The sequence below is a fragment of the Oncorhynchus tshawytscha genome, linkage group LG15 (assembly GCF_018296145.1).
Source record: "Oncorhynchus tshawytscha isolate Ot180627B linkage group LG15, Otsh_v2.0, whole genome shotgun sequence".
Lineage (NCBI taxonomy): Eukaryota > Metazoa > Chordata > Actinopteri > Salmoniformes > Salmonidae > Oncorhynchus > Oncorhynchus tshawytscha.
In genome coordinates, this window is record NC_056443.1 from 14,706,435 (window position 1) to 14,726,876 (window position 20,442).

At 39.6% G+C, this 20,442-nt stretch overlaps 1 protein-coding gene across 3 annotated transcripts in view; it reads left to right on the forward strand.

The window, feature by feature from the left end:
* LOC112214483 (sodium/potassium/calcium exchanger 2) overlaps positions 1 to 20,442 on the forward strand; it is a 198,990-nt gene that overhangs the window by 124,778 nt on the left and 53,770 nt on the right. For 2 of the 3 annotated variants that reach the window (XM_024373253.2, XM_024373255.2), the window contains one exon: positions 7,596 to 7,610. The exons of the other annotated variant lie outside the window; for it this stretch is intronic. In XM_024373253.2, the coding sequence (XP_024229021.2) occupies positions 7,596 to 7,610 (15 nt within the window). The remainder of the gene's footprint in view (positions 1 to 7,595; positions 7,611 to 20,442) is intronic. 3 annotated transcript variants of the gene reach the window in all.

The following is a 20,442-nucleotide window of genomic DNA, read 5'->3' on the forward strand; positions in this document are numbered from 1 at the left end:
ACACCACACACACACACACACATCTTCCTCAACTACCTTAGACCCCTGAAAATGTAAATGGTACTCCCTGTATATAGCATCATTCTTGTGTGTTTTATTCCTCTTGTGTTATTATTTAAATTGTTCTTATTTTTAACTCTGCATCGTTGGGAAAGGGCTTGTAAGTGAGCATTTCACTGTAAAGCACCTGTTGTATTCGGCACATGTGACATATACAATGTGATTTGATTTATACTTTATATTTATACATTCCATTCATCCCATTCCAGCCTTTACTATGAGCCCATCCTCCAATTTAACGTTTCACCAACCACCACTGACTGCAGTACCCTCTGTGAGTCATGATGTCAAAAAACGAGGTCTTTTAACTGTGGGCACTTCCCCCATGTGAGATGAGGTCTTAATTTCCTGTTGTTATCTCATATCTGCAGGGGAGGATGGAGTCCTATAAGACACCTGCTGGTTTAGCTGTATGTAATTTAACTTTTTGCAGTTTATAAGGCTTTAGGCATTCTCTGTTTAGGATTGGTCTTGGCCATGGATTAGATTGCAGTTATTTTCCAATAGCTGCTGTCTATCTTCAAACCAATAGGGCATCAGTAAGGATTTTTTTCATTATTATTATTTTTGACAGGGAAGTCAAGCTGAGACCAAGGTCTCTTTTACAGGTGAGCCCTGTAGATACAAAAATATACACATCTATTCAATAAAAGCACTTAAATATACACAAAAATACACACAATCATACACACAAAACAATCATAAAAACAAATACGTTCATCAATAAAAAACGTCTGATGTCTGAAAAGCCCTATCGGCACCAATTCCTCCAATTTCAGGGTGTTTTGGAGATTGTTCCACATGAAAGGTGCAGAAAAATTAAAAGCAGATCTACCCAATTCATTGGAGGTCGAAGGGAACTCCAACGTTAGCCATCCCTGAGCCTGGGTCAGGTAGCCCGTATGCCTGTACTTCAACAATGTAGTAAGGTAAGGCGAGAGTTTATGTAAGAGGACTATATGAACAAAGAGAATGCAGTGCATTGATCCACGATACTTCAAAGAGTTCCAACCTACTTACTGATACAAAATGCAGTGATGTGTGCTGAACCTATTGCCCCTAATAAAGCTTAATGTGCTATGGTACATAACATCTAATGGCTTCAATACAATTGGCAGCTGCATTTCACAGACAAACTGAATTGGTCCACTCACACAGACAGCATCGTGAGGAAGGCGCAGCAGCGCCTCTTCAACCTCAGGAGGCTGAAGAAATTCGGCTTGTCACCAAAAGCACTCACAAACTTCTACAGATGCACAATCGAGAGCATCCTGGCGGGCTGTATCACCGCCTGGTATGGCAACTGCACCGCCCTCAACCGTAAGGCTCTCCAGAGGGTAGTGAGGTCTGCACAACGCATCACCGGGGGCAAACTACCTGCCCTCCAGGACACCTACACCACCCGATGCTACAGGAAGGCCATAAAGATCATCAAGGACATCAACCACCCGAGCCACTGCCTGTTCACCCCGCTGCCATCCCGAAGGCGAGGTCAGTACAGGTGCATCAAAGCTGGGACCGAGAGACTGAAAAACAGCTTCTATCTCAAGGCCATCAGACTGTTAAACAGCCACCACTAACATTGAGTGGCTACTGCCAACACACTGTCAATGACACTGACTCTACTCCAGCCACTTTAATCATGGGAATCGATGGGAAATGATGTAAATATATCACTAGCCACTTTAAACAATGCTACCTTATATAATGTTACTTACCCTACATTGTTCATCTCATATGCATACGTTGATACTGTACTCTATATCATCGACTGCATCCTTATGTAATACATGTATCACTAGCCACTTTAACTATGCCACTTGGTTTACATACTTATCTCATATGTATATACTGTACTCGATATCATCTACTGTATCTTGCCTATGCTGCTCTGTACCATCACTCATTCATATATCCTTATGTACATATTCTTTATCCCCTTACACTGTGTATGACAGTAGTTTTTTTTGGAATTGTTAGTTAGATTACTTGCTCGTTATTACTGCATTGTCGGAACTAGAAGCACAAGCATTTCGCTACACTCGCATTAACATCTGCTAACCATGTGTATGTGACAAATAAAATTTGATTTGATTTGATTTGATTTGATTTGCATTCATATAGATCAGTGGTCAACAACCTTTTCTGAGTCAAGATCACTTTGGCAGTCAAAAAGTAAGCTGAGATCTACTGCTCAGATTTTTTGTTGTTGTACATTAACCTCACACAAACAGTTTTGTAGGAATGAGGTTTGGGCAGTAGGCCTAATACATTATCACAGCATATTGGCTATATGATTGGCCTGCCAACATTGTAAATAAGACCATATTATATTTCAAAATGTGAGCTTTGATAACAAAATAGATCTGTTGGTTTAGCACTTGTGAGGCACTGTGGAGCACGATTTGAAATAATTAGCTTTTTTATTTTACTGGACTGATGGTACCTGCATCTGATGGTCAACGAGGTCAAAGCACGACGTCAGTGATCTTCAGGTTTCGAAAAGTCAGAGCTCTAGAAAGATGGCCAATCGACCGGTTACCGACCACTGATATAGATGAAATCGCCATAGTCAATAACCAGAATAAATGTTGACTAAATTATTTTCTTTCTGCTATTCAATGAAAGGCATGATCTGCTCCTGCATAGGAAGCCTACTTTAATTTTCATTTTTTAATGACTACCTCATATTTGTACCCCACACTTACAATTATCTTTAAGGTCCCTCATTCGAGCAGTGAGTTTCGAACACAGATTCAACCACAAAGGGCTTGCAAATTAAAAAAAATAAAAGCAGACATTGAATATCCCTGAGCTTGGTGAAGTAAGTTATTAATTACACTTTGGATGGTGTATCGATGCAAGCAGTCACTACAAAGATAGAGATGTCCTTCCTAATCAGTTGCCAGAGAGGAAGGAAACCACTCAGGGATTTCACCATGAGGTTGATGGTGACTTTAAAACAGTTACAGAGTTTAATGGCTGTGATAGGAGAAAATTGAGGATGGTGTGGCAGTTAATTACTTTACTATCAAATGAGGAGAGACAAACTTATCACACAAGTCAGAGTTATACTTAAACTAAATCTTTATTCACCTATTAATAAGCCCCGAGACGAAGGTACAAAGGTATTTTATAGCCAAGATACACCCCCTTCAGTCTACATAACAAACAACAGATGCATGGAATGGGTCACAAGTAGAAAATATACTTATAATTTACAGTAGACAGTATCTGCTGTGAAAAAGGCCTCATTGTGTGGAAACCAGGGTCTGGCCCCGAGCCATCTCACCCTAGTACCTTCCAGTCAGGCACACAGACACTAATCATGCAATGGAATGCAGTCTTGTTAGGTTTATCACCAATCCATCGTAAATCCACTATCAGTGTTAAATCTCCCAGAGGCCCACTTTCAGTTCATACAGACACAATAGAGTTATAAGAACCCTCTATTCTGTTGCATAAAACAACCATTTAATGCAATAACAGTATTATAACATCATCTTGTAATTTCTGTTCTGAAAATGGATCGACAACATTATAGTTACTCGACAATACTTGCCGAATTGACAGAGTGAAAAAAAGGAAGGCTGTACAGAATAAAACTATTCCAAAACATGCATCCTGTTTGCAACAAGGCACTAAAGTAAATCTGCCCTGAATACAAAGTGTTACAGTATATTTGGGGCAAATCCAATACAACACATTACTGAGTACAACTCTGCATATTTTCAGACACTGCTTCATGTTATTGGTATGCTTTTAATTGGTAAGGACTGGAGAGTTTTTCAGGTAAAAAAATAAACATAATGGAGCATAGCACAGGCAAACTCCTAGAGGAAAACCTGGTTCAGTCTGCTTTCCACCAGACACAGAGAGATGAATTGACCTTTCAGCAGGACAATAACCTAAACCACAAGGCCAAATCTATACTTGAGTTGCAGTGGCCGAGTTAGAGTTTTGACTTAAATCAGCTTGAAAATCTATAGCAAGACTTGAAAATGGTTGTCTAGCAATGATCGAGCTTGAAGAATATTGAAAATAATAACGTGCAAATGTTTCACAATCCAGGTGTGGAAAGCTCTTAGAGACTTACCCAGAAAGGTGCTTCTACAAAGTATTGACTCAGGGGTGTCATTCTTATGTAAATTACATATTTCTCTATTTCATCTTCAATACGTTTGCTAGAATTTCTAACCATATGTTTTCACTTTGTCATTATGGGGTATTGTGTGTAGATGGGTAAACATTTTTTTTAATCCATTTTGAATTCAGGCTGTAACACAACAAATGTGACGACCGGCTCAAATCGGTCTGATGTAGCAAAATTTGAAATTGTGTTTTGTACATTGGATAAAAGTAGAGACTCAGAGCTACAAAATGGTATATCGTAACACTACAGTTGAGGAACAATGGGAAAGTAATTTTGCTTTGAAAGTTGATCAATTTGTAAACTCACTTTTGAGAAAATGGCCTTTGAATGTTTTGGTACTACTATTGGAGAGTCCTTATTTGTCTACAATCATTTAGCATCGGTCACACCCTCTTAATAGGGCTAGGTGACCCATCAGCGGGACACCTGTCGACAATTTCCGGTGAAATTGGAGGGCATGCAATTCAAATAAATAATCATAAAATTATGGATATTAAACATCTAGGTACATACAAGTCTCTTATATCGGTTAGAAGTGTGAATTCTTGTTAATCTAACTGCATTGTTCGATTTACAATAGGCTTTACAGCGAAAGCATGCCATGCGATTGTTTGAGGACGGCGCCACACAACATATTTTTCAACCAGCACAGGCTTCATAAAATCGCAAATAGCGATTAAATAATCCCTTACTTTTCGAAAATCTTCCTCTGATTTGCAATCCAAAGGGTCCCAGCTACAACATGCATGGTCGTTTTGTTGGATAAAATCCTTCTTTATATCCCAAAAAGTCAGTTTAGTTGGCACCATCGATTTGAGTTCAACATGCAGACAAAGGAATCCAAAAAGCTACCACTAAACTTTGTTAAAACAAGTTAAACTGCATTTCTATTTAAATACTCAGGTACCCTAAAATGTAATTAAACTATAATATGTTATACGGAAAGAAGTATGTTCAAAAGAAAAGTAAAATTAGCAAGTGCGCGTCATCTTCGTTTTTTTTAACCTTTGAACAAAGACTGCTGACATCTAGTGGAAGCCATAAGAATTGCAATCTGGGAGCTGGAATTGCATAGGACCCATAGCTTTCCATTGTAAGAGCATGGAATCTCAACAAAAAAAAACATTCTGGTTGGTTTTTCTTTGGATTTTCTCCTACAATATCAATTGTGTTATAGTCTTATACATTATTTTAAGATTTCTACAAACTTCAAAGGGTTTTCTATCCAATGGTACCAATTCTATGCATATCCTGGCGTCTGGACCTGAGTAACAGGCAGTTTACTTTGGGCACATCAGTCATTTCTGATTTCTGAAGGCATTTCTGCCAAAAAACGCATTTTGGTACAAAAAAACTAGACATACGCCTAGTTTCCCGAAACAGGTCACAAATGTGGAACAAGTCAAGGGGTATGAATACTTTCTGAAGGCACTATATATATATTAGATCATTCATCAATTATGTTTTAAATTATTATATTAGATTGAGTTCATTAGGCACACGCACATAACTTGTAAATAAATAATCGTAAGTCATGTGAGCCTGGGACATGATAAACCGGACATCTACATCCAACAAGAGTTGAAGGGCAGAGGGATACACTAGCTAGAACCTTCTCATCGTGGATCTGGTAGGACAAAAAAGCATGCCGGTGGCTTAATTCCCCCCCCCCCATGTTGTTCATCAGGGTCTACTGTAGGTCAAATCAAATCAAATCAAATTTATTTATATAGCCCTTCGTACATCAGCTGATATCTCAAAGTGCTGTACAGAAACCCAGCCTAAAACCCCAAACAGCAAGCAATGCAGGTGTAGAAGCACGGTGGCTAGGAAAAACTCCCTAGAAAGGCCAAAACCTAGGAAGAAACCTAGAGAGGAACCAGGCTATGTGGGGTGGCCAGTCCTCTTCTGGCTGTGCCGGGTGGAGATTATAAGAGAACATGGCCAAGATGTTCAAATGTTCATAAATGACCAGCATGGTCGAATAATAATAAGGCAGAACAGTTGAAACTGAAGCAGCACTGGAAGCAGCAGCAGGTGGACTGGGGACAGCAAGGAGTCAGGGTAGTCCTGGGGCATGGTCTGGGCTCAGGTCACAAACTGGAACAGCAGCATGGCCAGGTGGACATCATGTCAGGTAGTCCTGGAGCTCAGGTCCTAGGGCTCAGGTCCTCCGAGAGAGAGAAAGAAAGAGAGAAGGAGAGAATTAGAGAACACACACTTAGATTCACACAGGACACCGAATAGAACAGGAGAAGTACTCCAGATATAACAAACTGACCCCAGCCCCCGACACATAAACTACTGCAGCATAAATACTGGAGGCTGAGACAGGAGGGGTCAGGAGACACTGTGGCCCCATCCGAGGTCACCCCGGACAGGGCCAAACAGGAAGGATATAACCCCACCCACTTTGCCAAAGCACAGCCCCCACACCACTAGAGGGATATCTTCAACCACCAACTTACCATCCTGAGACAAGGCTGAGTATAGCCCACAAAGATCTCCGCCACGGCACAACCCAAGGGGGGCCAACCCAGACAGGATGACCACAACAGTGAATCAACCCACTCAGGTGACGCACCCCCTCCAGGGACGGCATGAGAGAGCCCCAGTAAGCCAGTGACCCAGCCCCTGTAATAGGGTTAGAGGCAGAGAATCCCAGTGGAAAGAGGGGAACCGGCCAGGCAGAGACAGCAAGGGCGGTTCGTTGCTCCAGAGCCTTTCCGTTCACCTTCCCACTCCTGGGCCAGACTACACTCAATCATATGACCCACTGAAGAGATGAGTCTTCAGGAAAGACTTAAAGGTTGAGACCGAGTTTGCGTCTCTGACATGGGTAGGCAGACCGTTCCATAAAAATGGAGCTCTATAGGAGAAAGCCCTGCCTCCAGCTGTTTGCTTAGAAATTCTAGGGACAATTAGGAGGCCTGCGTCTTGTGACCGTAGCGTACGTGTAGGTATGTACGGCAGGACCAAATCAGAGAGATAGGTAGGAGCAAGCCCATGTAATGCTTTGTAGGTTAGCAGTAAAACCTTGAAATCAAGGTTTTAAAACCTTGAAATTGTAGGTGACAGGGCGATATGTTGTGTGGACTCAAGCACCATAAAACCAGGTGTATCATGAAACCATGATAAAATTAATTAGAACAGCCTAGTATGTAGTACTTTTTTTTACCACGATGCTGGATGCTCTTCTCCGTTTAATAAACAAAAGAAAAACTATAACAAATGCATCTGGGGCGATCAGTGGCAATGTTTCACCTTATGCAGATCTCAGCTTTAAGGTCCAATGTTTTATCATGATTTATCTACTTGTACATAATCTGGTTGATCTTTTCCCTCTCCCTTTCTATCTCTTTTTCTTCCTCTGTCTCCTCAGAATTTGCTGATTCTGGTGAGTTACTTTTCTAATTATCTTTGCCAAAATGCTGTTCATTATCATCTCCACAGCTTGGAAGCGACTTTTTGCCAAACTTTCCTCTTAGTTTGTACCGCTCCCTGATTGCAGTTACATTGCTTTCAGAAAGCATAAACACCCCTTGACTTATTCCACATTTTGTTGTGTTACAGCTTGAATTAAAATGCATAACATTTTGTTTATTTGTCACTGGGCTACACACAATAGCCCATCATGTCAAAGTTGAAATTTTTACCAATTATCTGTAAGGTCCCTCAGTCGAGCAGTGAATTTCAAACATAGATTCAACCACAAAGACCAGGGAGGTTTTCCAATGCCTCGCAAAGAAGGGCATCTATTGGTAGATACGTATAGAGTGAGGCAAAAAAATATTTAGTCAGCCACCAATTGTGCAAGTTCTCCAACTTAAAAGATGAGAGAGGCCTGTAATGTTCATCATAGGTACACTTCAACTAATGACAGACAAAATGAGGAAAAAAATCCAGAAAATCACATTGTAGGATTTTTTATGAATTTATTTGCAAATTATGGTGGAAAATAAGTATTTGGTCACCTACAAACAAGCAATATTTCTGGCTCTCACATACCTGTAACTTCTTCTTTACGAGGCTCCTCTGTCCTCCACTCATTACCTGTATTAATGGCACCTGTTTGAACTTGTTATCAGTATAAAAGACACCTGTCCACAACCTCAAACAGTCACACTCCAAACTCCACTATGGCCAAGACCAAAGAGCTGTCAAAGGATACCAGAAACAAAATTGTAGACCTGCACCGGGCTGGGAAGACTGAATCTGCAATAGGTAAGCAGCTTGGTTTGAAGAAATCAACTGTGGGAGCAATTATGAGGAAATGGAAGACATACAAGACCCCTGATAATCTCCCTCGATCTGGGGCTCCACGCAAGATCTCACCCCATGCGGTCAAAATGATCACAGAACCACAAGGGGGGACCTAGTGAATGACCTGCAGAGAGCTGGGACCAAAGTAACAAAGCCTACCATCAGTAACACACTACGCCGCCAGGGACTCAAATCCTGCAGTGCCAGACGTGTCCCCCTGCTTAAGCCAGTACATGTCCAGGCCCGTCTGAAGTTTGCTAGAGAGCATTTGGATGATCCAGAAGAAGATTGGGAGAATGTCATATGGTCAGATGAAACCAAAATATAACTTTTTGGTAAAAACTCAACTCGTCGTGTTTGGAGGACAAAGAATGCTGAGTTGCATCCAAAGAACCCCATACCTACTGTGAAGCATGGGGGTGGAAACATCATGCTTTGGGGCTGTTTTTCTGCAAAGGGACCAGGACCACTGATCCGTGTAAAGGAAAGAATGAATGGGGCCATGTATCGTGAGATTTTGAGTGAAAACCTCCTTCCATCAGCAAGGGCATTGAAGATGAAACGTGGCTAGGTCTTTCAGCATGACAATGATCCCAAACACACCGCCCGGGCAACAAAGGAGTGGCTTCGTAAGAAGCATTTCAAGGTCCTGGAGTGGCCTAGCCAGTCTCCAGTTCTCGAACCCTATAGAAAATCTTTGGAGGGAGTTGAAAGTCCGTGTTGCCCAGCAACAGCCCCAAAACATCACTGCTCTAGAGGAGATCTGCATGGAGGAATGGGCCAAAATACCAGCAACAGTTTGTGAAAACCTTGTGAAGACTTACAGAAAACGTTTGACCTCTGTCATTGCCAACAAAGGGTATTAAACTTTTGTTATTGACCAAATACTTATTTTCCACCATAATTTGCAAATAAATTCATAAAAAATCCTACAATGTGATTTTCTGGGGGGAAAAAATCTCATTTTGTCTGTCATAGTTGAAGTGTACCGATGATGAAAATTACAGGCCTCTCTCATCTTTTTAAGTGGGAGAACTTGCACAATTGGTGGCTGACTTAATACTTTTTTTGCCCCACTGTATACAGTACTAGTCTAAAGTTTAGATACACATACTCATTAATTTCCAAGAGTGTGCAAAGCTGTCATCAAGGCAAAGGGTAGCTACTTTGAAGCATCTCAAATATAAATATATTTTCATTTGTTTTTAACACACTTTTGGTTACTACATGATTCCACATGTGTTATTTCATAGTTGTGATGTCTTCACTATTGTTCTACAATGTAGAAAATAGTATAAATAAAGAAAAACCCTGGAATGAGTAGGTGTGTCCAAACTTTTGACTTGTAATGCATATACAGTGGGGAGAACAAGTATTTGATACAATGGTGATTTTGCAGGTTTTCCTACTTACAAAGCATGTAGAGGTCTGTAATTTTTATCATAGGTACACTTCAACTGTGAGAGACGGAATCTAAAACAAAAATCCAGAAAATCGCATTGCATGATTTTCAAGTAATTAATTTGCATTTTATTGCATGACATAAGTATTTGATCACCTACCAACCAGTAAGAATTCCGGCTCTCACAGACCTGTTAGTTTTTCTTTAAGAAACCCTCCTGTTCTCTACTCATTACCGGTATTAACTGCCCCTGTTTGAACTCGTTACCTGTATAAAAGACACCTGTCCACACACTCAATCAAACAGACTTCAACCTCTCCACAATGGCCAAGACCAGGGAGCTGTGTAAGGACATCAGGGATAAAATTGCAGGCCTGCACAAGGCTGGGATGGGCTACAGGACAACAGGCAAGCAGCTTGGTGAGAAGGCAACAGCTGTTGGCGCAATTATTAGAAAATGGAACAAGTTCAAGATGACGGTCAATCACCCTCGGTCTGGGGCTCCATGCAAGCTCTCACCTCGTGGGGCATCAATGATCATGAGGAAGGTGAGGGATCAGCCCAGAACTACACAGCAGGACCTGGTCAATGACCTGATGAGAGCTGGGACCACAGTCTCAAAGAAAACCATTAGTAACACATTAAGCCGTCATGGATTAAAATCCTGCAGCGCACGCAAGGTCCCCCTGCTCAAGCCAACACATCCCAGGCCCGTCTGAAGTTTGCCAATGACCATCTGGATGATCCAGAGGAGGAATGGGAGAAGGTCATGTACCAAATATTAAGTTCTGCTTTTCTGATGTATCAACTACTTATGTCATGCAATAAAATGCAAATTAATTACTTGAAAATCATACAATGTGATTTTCTGAATTTTTGTTTTAGATTCCGTCTCTCACAGTTGAAGTGTACCTATGATAAAAATGACAGACTTCTACATGCTTTGTAAGTAGGAAAACCTGCAAAATTGGCAGTGTATCAAATACTTGTTCTCCCCACTGTATATTTTTAAACATACATTGCATATCCCTTTGAGCATGGTGAATTTATGAATTACACTTTGGATATATCAATACACCCAGTCACTACAAAGATACAGGCGTCCTTCCTAACTCAGTTGCCGGAGAGGAAGGAAACCGCTCAGGGATCTCACCATGAGGCCAATGGTGAGTTTAATGGCTGTGATAGAAAACTGAGGATGGATCAACAACATTGTAGTTAGTCCACAATACTAACCTAATTGACAGATGAAAAGAAGGAAGCCTGTACAGAATAAAAATATTCCAAAACATGCATCCTGTTGTAACCATGCACTAATGTAATACTGCAAAAAATGTGGCAAAGCAATTCACCTTTTGTCCTGAATACAAAGTGTTATATTTGGAGCAAATCCAATACAACACATTACTCCATACCACTCTGCATATTTTCAAGCATCATGTTATGGGTGTGCTTGTAATCATTAAGGACTGGGGAGTTTTTCAGGATAAAAAATACAGAATGGAGCTAAGCACAGGCAAAATCCAAGACAAAAACCTGGCTCAGTCTGCTTTCCACCAGGCACTGGGAGATTCATTCACCTTTCATAACCTAAAACACAAAGCCAAATATACACGAGTTGCTTACCGAGAAGACAGTGAATGTTCCTGAGTTGCCTAGTTACTGTTTTGACTTAAATGTACTGTGGCAAGACCCAAAAATGGTTATCTAGCATTGATCAACAACCAATTTGACAGAGCTTGAATTATTTTTTTACAGAATAATGGTCAAATGTTGCACAATCCAGGTGTGTAAAGCTCTTAGAGACTTACCCAGAAAGACTCACAGCTGTAATCGCTGCCAAATGTGCTTCTACAAAGTATTGACTCAAGGGTGTGGATACTTATGTGAATGAGATATTTCTGTATTTCATTTTCAATAAATTTGCAAACATTTGCAAAAACATGTTTTTACTTTGTCATTATGGGGTATTGTGTCATAACGTTTTAAATATTTAATCCATTTTGAATTCAGGCTGAAACAACAAAATGTGGAATACTTTCTGATGGCACTGTACAGGTATGTCAATGAATGTCCAAACATAAGTTTCTATGCAGACATATTTTTACTATTTTATGTGAATGTATACCTCTGTAACCATTTTTGTTTTCTCCATTATTCTTTCCATCTCCCCTCTTCTTTTACCCCTTGTAAGCTAACCATTGTAACAGTACATATTATACTAACTATCTTGCATGCATGGAGCTTTCACAAACACTGAAAGAGCTGACTACATGTTTTGTTCTTTGACACACATTAAAAAAACAGAGGACACAGGACCACGATCGACCGAAAAGAGTCAGTGTCCGACAGGGTTGGGGAGTAACTGATTACATATAATCAGTTACATGTAATCTTTTTTTATTTAATTTTTTGTAATCCCTTACGTAATGTAAGCAAAAATATGAAAATCAGATTACAAATACTTTTTAAAAACTTTAAATGAAAAAAGGATGTTTGAGAAAAAATACATTGTAACACATATCTGTTTCTCAATTGACATTAAATTCAGCATTGAAAAAAGGCGCAAGTTTAAGTTTGTTCCACCTGAGCGAGTCTGACGACAAGTCAGAATCCACTGTGATGACACACCAAATGCATTTCATGGATCCTTTTCGTCTTCTTCTAATGCCTCTTAAGGGGAAAGTGAACAAAAATGGACTAAAAGTCATCAGATTACGTTTACTGAGTTTGGGTAATCCAAAGTAGCGTTACTGATTACAATTTTGGACTGGTAACTAGTAACTCTAACGGTTTACATTTAAAAAGTAACCTACCCAACCCTGGTGGCCGACCATTACCCACTGTATCTGTGGTGTGTTTGCATAGTTGCTTTCCACTTTGATTCCTTAACACTAGAATCTACAAGTAACTGCCAAAATAATGGAAATACTTGAATAAATAACAGTGTGGTACCTGAGTTAATTAAGTAATTAACATCCCATTATGCTTTGGGTCATGTATCGAAATGCTTGTCAGGCCATTAGTTTGGTTACCATGGCTATGTCCCATAGTATGACAATTCCACCATCCACAGGGCATGAGTGATCACAATGGTTTGAAGAGCATGAAAATGATGTAAACCATATTCCATGGCCATCTCAGTCACCAGAACTCAACTGAATTGAACACTTATGGGAGATTCTGGAGGGGCACCTGAGACAGCTTTTTCACCACCATTAACAGAACACCAAATGATGACATTTCTCATAGAAGAATGGTGTCGCATCCCTCTAATAGAGTTCCAGTCACTTGTACAATCTATGCCAAGTTGCATTGAAGCTGTTCTGGCTCGTAGGGGCCCAACACCTTATTCAGTCACTTTATGTTGTTTACTTTTTCCAAACTCTATATACAAAACTCTAAACTGGTAACACTTATGTTCATAACCTTTGATTGTGCATTGGAGTTGGAGTTGAACACATCTTTCACCCCTGAGTTATTCATGCAAAATTGATGTTTTCTGTGAAATACCATGAGAACATTTAGTTTATCCACCAATACATCCGATAATGATAGGCTCACCACTTAGTCATTTTAACTACCATTTACATTTTTTATCAATCGCTTTAGTGCTATTTTCACAAGTATGTGGTGATTTTTCAAAACTCTTAGTACAAAAAAACTCCAAACCGGTAACACTTGTAACGCATCAAGTATTGTAATCCAAACCTATTATTGTGCATTCGTTTTGTTTGGAGACATCTTTCACCATACAACCATTGATCCAAAATATAAGATTACTGTGAAATACCATGAGAACATTGATTTAATCACCAAAGCAATATCTTCTGAATTTAGTCATTTTAACAACCAATTCATCCAATATTTTTTTAAAGTAAGATACATGTTTCAAAATTGCCCTTTGAATGTTATATGCTACAGTACTGTAATTTACAGAACATTGTTTCTTTCACATTAGGCAATATACTATCACTGAAAATCATATTTCCATAATGTATATCCCATGTATTATCAATGGTGTAATCATTGAAAACATCTTTCCCAATCATTGATGCAAAAAATAAATGTATTGTTCAGATATAATCACAAAATGAGTGTACTGTAATCAAATTAACAAATTGAATGAATTAAGGAAACATAACATTTAGTAGGCACTAGTTTGTATATCATGCCTGCATTTGGCCATAGGTTCTCATTGACATTGCAGTAAATGTCCTCATTGTTCATTCACCTGGGGAAAAACCTTTTGGCATGGCGAATCCGAGCCTGATATACTGTAGGTCTGGATTGATGCCATTGCATTCCTCATCCATGGCCTGGAGGAGGGTGGCACGCTCATTGGGGTGGCGATCATACACCTTCCACCTGTATTGTAATCATGTATTTTACAGTATTGTACTTACACATTGTAGCTGTCCTGTGAGGCTCTGTTAGTAAGAGCATGGCACTAGCAACAATAGAGTTGTGGGTTCTAATCCCACTGGGGTCACATACAAAAATGTATGTATAAAAATGCCTGCTATATAACTGACATATTTTACCGTTTTACAGTACTGTTTTGGCCAATGCAATTATTGTAAATCCTTGTGAAACTATTCCATCAAAAAAACGTCATTTTGGATACATATTTACTGTATAGTGGATGCATTACATACAGTACATGCCATCATAATAGTACATTACAATATACATCATAAATACTTTATGTTTATACTTTACAGACATACATTTTCATTATGTAATTCTCAAAATCTGTTGTAGACAAACCATTTTAAAATATATAGGCGTGATTATCAATTAAGAGCAGTCAGATTAAGTAATAGTAAAATGTATTTTAACAATGAGAAGACAATCATGTCAAAAGTAAATGTGAACATTGCATTGTGAAAAGAAATTACTTTACATGAACATGTATTGCAATGTGAAACATAGTTCTAGATTAAAGGGTCATTCCACGAAATGGGTGCCTTTTGCGTCCCTTTGATATGTCAGTAGACATATAGACCACATGGCTGTGTTTTCACATGCAGCCCAATTCTGATATGTTTCCACTTATTTGTCTTTTGACCAATCACATCAGATTTTTTCACACCAGATCTTTTTCAGAGCTGATCTGATTGGTCAAAAGACCAATTTGTGAAAAAAACATCAGAATTGGGCTGCCTGCCTAAATCCAGCCATGGATAATTAAATAAATTTGATGTTTCATATGAATAAAGACTTGCTAAAGTGTCAAAATTCATCATGTCCCTCCGTCAACCCTGTATCCCCTCTAAGAAGATTGTTTAACCCACTTAACCCCAAAATGTCAATATAAAGCACTAGTTATTAAAGATTTTTTTATGAAGTTACACTTCACAAAAGCCACCGAATTGGTGGAATGAACCTAAACATTTCTTAAGTTTAGTGAAAAAGTGAATTTGTGTGTTTGTAGTTTTTAAACAATAATGTTTTTGATGATCTGTTTTGAGTTTTGTACTAAGCATTGTGGAAATTTACCACAAACTTGTGAAAAAAAAAATCCAAGATACAAATGTCAAACTGTTCTTTTTGAAATGCTGAATAGACAGATAGTAGATGATAAAAATAATTTTCATACAGTATTTGACTACATTTGGCTATAATTTATAAAATGATTTTTATCAAATGGAAAATCTAATCAAATGTCACATGTTTCATAAACAATAGGAGTGGACTAACAGTGAAATGCTTACTTACGGGCAATTTCCAACAATGCAGAGAGAAGGAAAATAAAGAAATAATAGAAAAGTAAAACACATAATAATAAATAATGATAGATACACAATGAGTAACGATAACTTGACTATATAGAAGGGGTACCAGCACCGAGTCGATGTGCAGGGGTACGAGGTAATTGTGGTAGATATGTACAGTCGTGGCCAAAAGTTTTGAGAACGACACAAATATTTTCAAAGTTTGCTGCTTAAGTGTCTTTAGATATTTTTATCAGATGTTAATATGGAATAATTAAGTATAATTACAAGCATTTCATAAGTGTCAAAGGCTTTTATTGACAATTACATGAAGTTGATGCAAAAAGTCAATATTTGCAGTGTTGACCCTTCTTTTTCAAGACCTCTGCAATCCGCCCTGGCATGTTTGTCAATTAACTTCTGGGCCACATCCTGACTGACGGCAGCCCATTCTTGCATAATCAATGCTTGGAGTTTGTCAGAATTTGTGGGTTTTTGTTTGTCCACCCGCCTCTTGAGGATTGACCACAAGTTTTCAATGGGATTAAGGTCTGGGGAGTTTCCTGGCCATGGACCCAAAATATCGATGTTTTGTTCCCCCAGCCACTTAGTTATCACTTTTGCCTTATGGCAAGCTGCTCCATCATGCTGGAAATTGCATTGTTTGTCACCAAACTGTTCATGGATGGTTGGGAGAAGTTGCTCTCGGAGGATGTGTTGGTACCGTTCTTTTTTCATGGCTGTGTTCTTAGACAAAATTGTGAGTGGGCCAACTCCCTTGGCTGAGAAGCAACCCCACACATGAATGGTCTCAGGATACTTTACTGTTGGCATGACACAGGACTGATGGTAGCGCTCACCTTGTCTTCTCCTGACAAGCTTTTTTCCGGATGCCCCAAACAATCGGAAAGGGGATTCATCAAAGAAAATTACTTTACTCCAGTCCAGTCCAATCCCTGTACCTTTTGCAGAATATCAGTCTGTCCCTGCTGTTTTTCCTGGAGAGAAGTGGCTTCTTTGCTGCCCTTCTTGACACCAGGCCATCCTCCAAAAGCGTGCAGATGCACTCACACCTGCCTGCTGCCATTCCTGAGCAAGCTCTGTACTGGTGGTGCCCTGATCCCGCAGCTGAATCAACTTTAGGAGACAGTCCTGGCGCTTGCTGGACTTTCTTGGGCGCCCTGAACCTTCTTCACAACAATTGAACTGCTCTCCTTGAAGATCTGATAAATGGTTGATTTAGGTGCATTCTTACTGGCAGCAATATCCTTGCCTGTGAAGCCCTTTTTTGTGCAAAGCAATGATGACGGCACGTGTTTCCTTTCAGGTAACCATGGTTGACAGATGAAAAACAATGATTCCAAGCACCACCCTCCTTTTGAAGCTTCCAGTCTGTTATTTGAACTCAATCAGCATGACAGTGTGATCTCCAGCCTTGTCCTCGTCAACACTGTGTTAACGAGAGAATAACTGACATGATGTCAGCTGGTCCTTTTGTGGCAGGGCTGTATGCAGTGGAAATGCCTTTTGGGGATTCAGTTCATTTGCATGGCAAATAGGGATTTTGCAAGTAATTGCAATTCATCTGATCACTCTTCATAGCATTCTGGAGTATATGTAAATTGCCATCAAACAAACTGAAGCAGCAGACTTTGGGAAAATTTACATTTGTGTCAGTCTCAAGACTTTTGGCCACGACTGTACATATAACTAGGAATAAAGTTACAAATAGTAAACAGTACCAGCAGCGTATGTGATGAGTCAAAAAAGTTACTGCAAAAAGGGTCCATGCAGATATTTAATTAAATAGTTAACCAAATAGGACTATGTAGCAGACATATGTTTTGGGGGTCGAATCTGTTCAGGGTCCTGTTGGTTCCAGACTTGGTGCATCAATACCACTTGCTGTGCGGTAGCAGAGACAACAGTCTTCACTTGAGTGGCTGGAGTCTTTGACAATATTTAGGGTCGTCCTCTGACACCGCCTGGTATAGAGGTCGTGGATGGCAGGGTGGGAGCTTGCCCCTCTGTTTCCTGTAGTCCACATTCAGCTCCTTTGTCTTGCTGACGTTGAAGGAAAGATTGTTGTCCTGGCACCACACTGCCAGGTCTCTGACCTCCTCCCTATAGGCTGTCTCATCATTGTCGGTGATCAGGCCGATCTACCACCGACGTCTTGTCGGCAAAGTGTTAAGATCAGTGCAGATGTTGCTTGTAATCAATGGCTTCTGGTTGGGTTATGTAGAGTTGAAGTTGGAAGTTTACATACATACTTAGTTTGGAGTCATTAAAACTTGTTTTTCAACCACTCCACAAATTGTTTTGTTTACAAACTATTCGTTTTTCTATTTTGTGCATGACACAAGTAATTTTTCTAACAATTGTTTACAGACAGATTATTTCACTTATAATTCACCGTATCACAATTCCAGTGGGTCAGAAGTTTACATACACTAAGTTGACTGTGCCTTTTAAAAAGCTTGGAAAATTCCAGAAAATGATGTCATGGCTTTAGAAGCATCTGATAGGCTAATTGACACCATTTGAGTCAATTGGAGGTGTACCTGTGGATGTATTTACAGGCCTATCTTCAAACTCAGTGCCTCTTTGCTAGACAATCATGGGAAATTATGAAGAAATCAGCCTGGACCTCAGAAAAAAATTGTAGACCTCCACAAGTCTGGTTCATCCTCGGGATTAATTTCCAAATGCCTGAAGGTTGCACGTTCATCTGTACAAACAATAGTACGCAAGTATAAACACCATGGGACCACGCAGCTGTCATACCGCTCAGGAAGGAGACACGTTCTGATTCCTCGACATAAATGTAATTTGATGCGATAAGTGCAAATCAATCCCAGAACAACAGCAAAAGGACTTGTGAAGACGCTGGAGGAAACAGGTACAAAAGTATCTATATTCACAGTAAACCGAGTCCTATGTCGACATAACCTGAAAGGCCGCTCAACACTTTTTGGAGAAATGTCCTCTGGTCTGATGAAACAAAAATATAACCGATTGGCCATAATGACCATTGTTATGTTTGTACTAAAAAGGGACGTTTCTGAGCCGAAAAACACCATCCCAACCGTGAAGCACGGGGTGGCAGCATCATGTTGTGGGGGTGCTTTGCTGCAAAAGGGACTGGTGCACTTCACAAAATAGATGGCATCAGGAGGAAGCAAAATTATGTGGATATATTGAAGCAACATCTCAAGACATCAGTCAAGTTAAACTTCTTATGGCTAGGGGCAGTATTGAGTAGCTTGGATGAATAAGGTGCCCAGAGGTGCCCAGGGTAAACTGCCTGCTACTCAATCCCAGAAGCTAAGATATGCATATTATTGGTATATTTGGATAGAAAACACTGAAGTTTCTTAAACAGTTTGAATGATGTCCAACCAGGAAATGGGAAATCTGAGGTTTGTAGTTTTTCAACTCTTGGCCTATCGAATACACAGTGGGATATTGGTCATATTGCACTTCCTAAGGCTTCCACTAGATGTCAACAGTCTTTAGAACCTTGTTTGATGCTTCTACTGTGAGGGGGGGGGGGTGAATGAGAGGGGAATGAGTCAAAGGTATGGCAGAGAGCCACGAGCTCAGTTTCACGTGCTCACGTGAGAGCGAGCTCTGTTCCATTGCATTTCTACAGACAAATGAATTCTCCGATTGGAAAATTATTGAAGATTTATGTTAAAAACAGTCTAAAGATTGATTCTATACTTCGTTTGACATGTTTCTACGACCTGTAATATAGGATTTGTTTACCAAACGCGCTAACAAAAGGAGGTATTTGGACATAAATGAACTTTATTGAACAAATCAAACATTTATTGTGGAACTGGGATTCCTGGGAGTGCATTCTGATGAACATCATCAAAGGTAAGTGAATATTTATAATGCTATTTCTGACTTCTGTTGACTACACAACATGGCGGATATCTGTTTGGCTTGTTTTGGTCTCTGAGCGCTGTACTCAGATTATTGCATGGTTTGCTTTTTTGGTAAAGCTTTTTTGAAATCGGACACAGCGGTTGCATTAAGGAGAAGTTTATCTAAAGTTCCATGTATAACACGAGTATTTTTCATCAACATTTATGATGAGTATTTCTGTAAATTGATGTGGCTCTCTACAAAATCACTGGATGTTTTTGGAACTACTGAACATAACGCACGAATGTATCTTGAGACTTTTTTTATAAATATGAACTTTATCGAACAAAACATACATGTATTGTGTAACATGAAGTCCTATGAGTGTCATCTGATGAAGATCATCAAAGGTTAGTGATTAATTTATCTCTATTGGTGCTTTTTGCGACTCCTCTCTTTGGCTGGAAAAATGGCTGTGTTTTTCTGCGAATAGGCACTCACCTAACATAATAGTTTTTGGTGCTTTCGCCATAAAGCCTATTTGAAATTGGACACTGTGGGATTAACAAGAAGTGTATCTTTAAAATTGTGTGAAATACTTGTATGTTTGAGGAATTTTAATTATGAGATTTCTGATGTTTGAATTTGGCGACCTGCACTTTCACTGGCTGTTGTCATATCGATCCCGTTAGCGGGATCTCAGCCATAAGAAGTTTTAACAAAGTGACGCACACCACCCCTTGAGCTTACCTGATGCTGCTGTTCTGTCCTGCTGATGCATAAAAAAAATCTGCTTATATTATCCATGTCCTTGTTCAGTCAAGTTTCATATAATCATAGGATAATACAGTTCTTCAGTACCTATTGACAGGATTGTCTTGAATGGAGCTTGTCCAGTTTGTTCTCCAGTACATTCGTCAATAGAACAGAGGGTAGAGGCGGTTTATTTACTTGCCGTCACAATTTCACCA